Raw genomic sequence first — 5,640 nt, 5'->3', positions numbered from 1 at the left:
AAGGTTCATTTACATTATATCAAACAACTCTGAAATTCCCACCTGAGCTCACAGTCGAGGTCAACACAACCAGTCACAACTTAAATGAATACAATGCAACTTAACAATAGCCCTAACAGTTTGGTTCCCATTGTTTAGTTTCATCAGAAAACTGTCATGTTCGAAGCACACCCATCTTCCTTGAGATGCTTTCCACAAACCATCTAATGTACAATGAGAACAGTCTAATCTACAAGAATTCATTAAGCGCACTGCAGATGCGGGCTTAGTGGTTGCAATTGATTTGTGGGAACAGGACAGGTTTTTGTGTTGCATGCTGCTCACTCTGGTCTCTTTGTGCTTTAAGTTCATACATGTTCCTTTCTGTTTCAAAGACATTGATATAAATAATATGAACTTCAAATTTCTAAATCCACAACTTGAACAACCTTCATGATCAAATGTATTAACATTTTTTGAACATATTAAGGACCGAAAATAGGATCTGTTATATTACATAAAATTAATATAATGCTTTTGGATATACATACAAAGCAACAAATATTTGTGCTAAATGCCCCTAATTTTTGTACTGGTGTCCCCATCAGTTCTAGGGCTAATCTAATGAAATAAAAGATCTGACTGCCCCTCTTATGATACATAAGGTTCAAAGTGTAAAGTTCAATATATTTTTTTTACCACAGCTTAGTACAATAACTACCAAAACATGCTTAGTCACAATAGCAAAGTAAAAAATTTAAACCAATCACATTATTAATGACAATAAATTGAATTCCAACAGCAAACATAATCACCATCTAAACTTTACTAAACAACCTTTTTAATTAGTCTAGTCTTATGATTTCCAAACACTATATGTGTGCTGTTTCATTATAGTGTGCATGTGCCAGCATGAGTAGCAATGCTCGGTAATTCCCAAGAGCTTCCACCATCATTATCAAGAATCCTTTGGTTATTCAGTGAGCCTTGTACAGAATATACACTCAGCTGCTGCATGCTTGCGTTGTTTGGGAAAGTATCTAGTGCTTTTCACCCATTGTATCTGAAAAAAAAGTCTGCAGTTAAAACCGATGCTTGTATATCATTCTTAAACACACAGAGCAATGAAGGAAATTTAAAATCAAGTTATCAGTGATTTGGGAATCAAACAAAAGGCTTGGTTATGATTAATATTTTTCAAAATTGCTTTATTTCACATTTTTGCCCATCTGTGAAACACTATTGTAAGGAGCACAACATTCAATCTTAATAATGCTCCAGACCACTCTGATAATCTAGACACACTTCCAACCTGCATTTCTGTAAAGTGGACTACTTTCCACCCAACACCACTTCATCAAGACAACCAATGGATTAGGCATTAATATCAAATTTTAAGACCTACTACCTCAAATGCATTTCAAAGCTACTCACAGAAAACATGAAGATAATCAATCCACTAAACAATTTTGGAAAGAATACAACATTATGATGCCACAGCTAATATCAGAGCAACTTGGGTAAAGTGGCTCCAAATTGCATGAATGGGTATGGAAGAAGCATGCAGCAACTTGGAGGCAGTTGGAGGAATCAGTCATTCAAAACACTGTTGAACTGGCCAATAGCATGGGACTGGAGGATGTTAATAAGGAGGATGTTGAAGAATACTGTAAACACATGGTGAGTCTTAGCAATGACAAACTTCAAAATTAGCAGAGCAATGCATCCAGAGTGAATCTATAGTTTCTGATGCAGAAGAAACACCAGTGAAAGGACTTATTACAGAAATTCTCAGCAACAGCATCAGAGGGATCACAAAATCCCAGACCATTTTAGATAATTAAAGCAAAACAAGGTTTCTTGAAATGATATCCTGTTACCAAGAACTGCTTAATGAGAGCAATTCAAGAAAAGACAATCATCTCTTAACACCTACATCATCAAGATGAGGTTCATGGAAGATGTGCAGCCCAGTCCCTTATCTAAAATATAATTAGTGACTTTTATAAAAAATCATTCAACACAAAGTTCATTGTTATTCTCTTTGTATTTTGAATTTTCATTTATCTAAAAGTATATCTAATGTTATAATGACCCTGTTTCAGTTAGCACTCCCACGTTCTAAAATGTATTTTAATTCTAATGTGACTAAATCACTGCTGTTGTCAAGTAGTTTCAAATGTAGATGTTTTAACACAGAATTAAATGAAAAGGCATATACAACTTTAGGACTATATATTCATCCACTCAACACTGCATCACTTTTTAAAAGCAGTAGTATGTCAAGCAAATATGAACAAATAATACTCACAAAACACTGAAAAACACTCTCAATCTATCATCATCATCAGGTAACATTGGCCATTGTTTCACAAAATCACCATCCATTTCAAATCAAATGACATGTCAAATTCGGCTTTATTATAATCTTAACTCTGCATTAAGAGATTAATACATCATCACAAAAAATCAAATACATTTTGCTACAAAGTTGCTATAGACATTGAAACAGATAGACTGAAGAATAATGTGAAAAGAAAAATAAAATCCACCATTAAAGAATGAAAGTATTTCCTTTTGTTACAAAATGTCCCTAAACATAAAATATCTCATAATCTGAAAACAAACTACAGTTATTTAAACTTACTGACCATTTTAACATAGTTTTCTTGAAAATCTACTTGGTTTTCCATTAAAATTTAAAATGATTAAACCTTTCCTTTAATCCCACACTGTTGCCATCCTTGCAATACAGTATACAACTTGAGGTTCAGACACTTTCTCCAACAAACACAATCAAAGTAAATAAAATTATCAGAGATTAGTTTTATATTATTCAGGTAAAATTATAACTATCCACATTGTGGACAATTTCAAATGACAAGAAGAATGTTTCAAGAACCCGCGTCTTATATTAACAAAAGAAGCAAGGACTTTCCATTATCAATAATTTTGACTATTTTTTATTTGCTTTATACTTCAAAGCAGATAAGTAATCTGCTACTCTGAAAAACATTCATTTCACAGTATCCTGATGCTAAAATCAGTTACCTTCAACCTTTAATTCACTGTCAGTAAAATTAGTTATCAACTATGTAAACTTCAATTTTCTAGAACTCAAGGGATATTTTTAATTTTTAAATAACCTTAATATTACTATTTCTAATCTTTATTTAGGTTTTCTTATTATTGGATATATTTTGTCATCAGGTACTTTTGAAACTCACTTTTATTATTTCATATCTTCCCTACTTTTTTCCTTAGCTATAAGTAATGACTTGTTTTGCACAAACTCTTTTCTGATGATTTCCAATACACCATAAATCACAGTTATACTTCCAACATTCATTTTCAAAACAAGTCTTCTTTTGTGTCATGGTTGGTTACTGTATGATGCCATAATGTGGCTCAACTAATTTTCACATTTCACACTTCAAACTCAACAGTTAAAATGAAAGTTCTACCTTCCACAATGTATCAATTTTTTGTAAAAGCTACTCAAAGGCTGTTTGCACTACCAATTGCCAGCATTTTGATTACTATTTTACTCAAGATAAATGTAAATATCTGTCACATTATATTGTCCTCAGATATGAAGGATGGTCATGTTCAATAACAAGGTTCAATCTAGAGGACCATTCATTACAAAGTGAGCACCTGAATTATCTTAAGTTTTTTTTTTTTAGGAAATTATATCTGCCTATCTGCTCTCCACCACAAATAAACCCCAGACTTTAGCATTTAAGTCCACAGACTTATGCTGATCCACCAAGGGCGTAAAAGCAAGTTATTTACATCTATCTTTTACAGTATGTGCAGGAATAAAATGCTTATGTGCTAACAGAGTTCAAAATAAGGGTTTAAAGCAGCAACTACAATCACAAGTACAAAAAAATAAAGGAGCTTTTTAATGTTAGGTTTTTTGTTGATAAAACCACATTTCTTCTGGTAATATAAACTACTTTATGAACAGCCTGCCATAAAATTTCCATGAACAGTTCTAATATTATTGCTCACCATTCAAAGTGCATATACACCAGTCTTTCAGTAAACCCACGGGAAATAGTTTTACATTTTTTTTTATTTGTATTAAATGACACAAAATCTTAATTTTACAAATTCATCTCTGTCACTGTAATCAAAGTGAGCATGTGACAAAACACTACTTCAAGAGCCACACCAAGCAAACAAAATATACATATAAAACCAGTTTTAGACAACTTAAACATGATGAAATTATGAAAATCATATAGTGATATATGTTACAAAAAACAATTTTAAAGAAGATTTAAAAAACAACATACTAATAACATTCATAAGGGAAAATACACTACTATAAAACACAACAAAATCAACAACATATTATTCCTAACTCAGTCACAAACATTTGCTACATATAGTAGCAAAATGATAATACTGACTACAAGCAGGAATAACTGAATGTCACTAAGCAGAATAACAGATGGCTGAGTACACATCTTTCTTCCTGTAAAGCTGTAACTTGTAATGAAATAATTTTAGTTTAGTTGTGAATAAAATGTAGGATGTTTAACTGACTACTGATCATCACAACTTCTCTACATCAAGTTTTGGTGTCAAAAACACACCTAAACAGAAAATTTATGATAATTTCTGGAACATTCTACAGTGATTTACTAAGCAGATAGCAAGTAACCAAGAGCAAGATAATTATCTGAGTGTCAATTTCAAAATCTTTAAGTTTTTGTTATATTTATTAGTTTTAATTCAGACTGATAAAATTTGAAATCAAAATATTGTTTTCAACTTAACTAATGGTTAATCTTAAAATTTCTTATCCATTAGATTAAAAACCATATAAATAATATAAACAACACTGTATAAAACAACATTATTTTTCTTTTCTCTTTCTTTTTTTGTTTGTAAATTAGAATCCACCTTGTCTTCCACACCATCACAGACCCAAAATAATCTTGTTTCTTCTTTGGACATCCTGAAAAAAAAAAGAAAAAGAAACACACAGCAAACAAATTACTGCAACAAACATGTCTAGTAGGGGTATAAATTATTGTTGTGAGTTTTCTAGAAAGAAGTGTAAAATGTAGCAGCAATCAAACAAGTGATCAAGACTTGTTATCATATTTTAGTGAGTTTTCTTCATTTCTCACTGTTCAATAAATATTAGAACCATTAAATCCATCTTCAAGAAGATTGTTTAAAGGATTTTAAAATTTTAACTATCTTCAACTATATCTGAGAATGAAGATCGAGAGAAATATTCTTGTTCAAATCTTTAATTCATACTCAAATATTAGAAGCCCATACCCTCAACTTAAAAACTGTTTTAATATTAAAACATCTTTTTAACTCTTGATTGAAATAATACATCAGAAACAAAGGACATACCAAATCACAGAAGGTACCAATTTAGAGAGAACAGTATCAGAAACATATTGTGAATTAAAAAAAAAAATTTTAAGGAAGAGTCTTTTATTCTTCTAATTCCACTCTAGAATAAATTTAGATTAGTAAAAAAGTAATTACAAGTTTATTAGATTTGTAGCCACAAAACAAAATCCAGGTTTTGAAATAAACTAGTTAAATGGTAGGTTAAACTTCAGGTGATGCAGCAAGGAAATGAAAGGCGTTAGGCATCACCTTTCTGGATTAAGCCTACCCTTT

The 5,640-nt window shown here is 31.2% G+C and overlaps 1 protein-coding gene across 1 annotated transcript in view; it reads left to right on the top strand.

The window, feature by feature from the left end:
- The first annotated feature begins 1,605 nt into the window (after nucleotides 1-1,605).
- Nucleotides 1,606-5,640, top strand: part of LOC143232545 (puratrophin-1-like) — an 18,258-nt gene continuing 14,223 nt past the window's right edge. Inside the window, exon 1 of the mRNA XM_076468115.1 lies at nucleotides 1,606-1,659. Coding sequence (XP_076324230.1) covers nucleotides 1,606-1,659 — 54 coding nt within the window. The remainder of the gene's footprint in view (nucleotides 1,660-5,640) is intronic.

This window comes from Tachypleus tridentatus, chromosome 11, assembly GCF_004210375.1.
Source record: "Tachypleus tridentatus isolate NWPU-2018 chromosome 11, ASM421037v1, whole genome shotgun sequence".
Lineage (NCBI taxonomy): Eukaryota > Metazoa > Arthropoda > Merostomata > Xiphosura > Limulidae > Tachypleus > Tachypleus tridentatus.
This window is presented reverse-complemented; position numbering and strand designations above follow the sequence as displayed.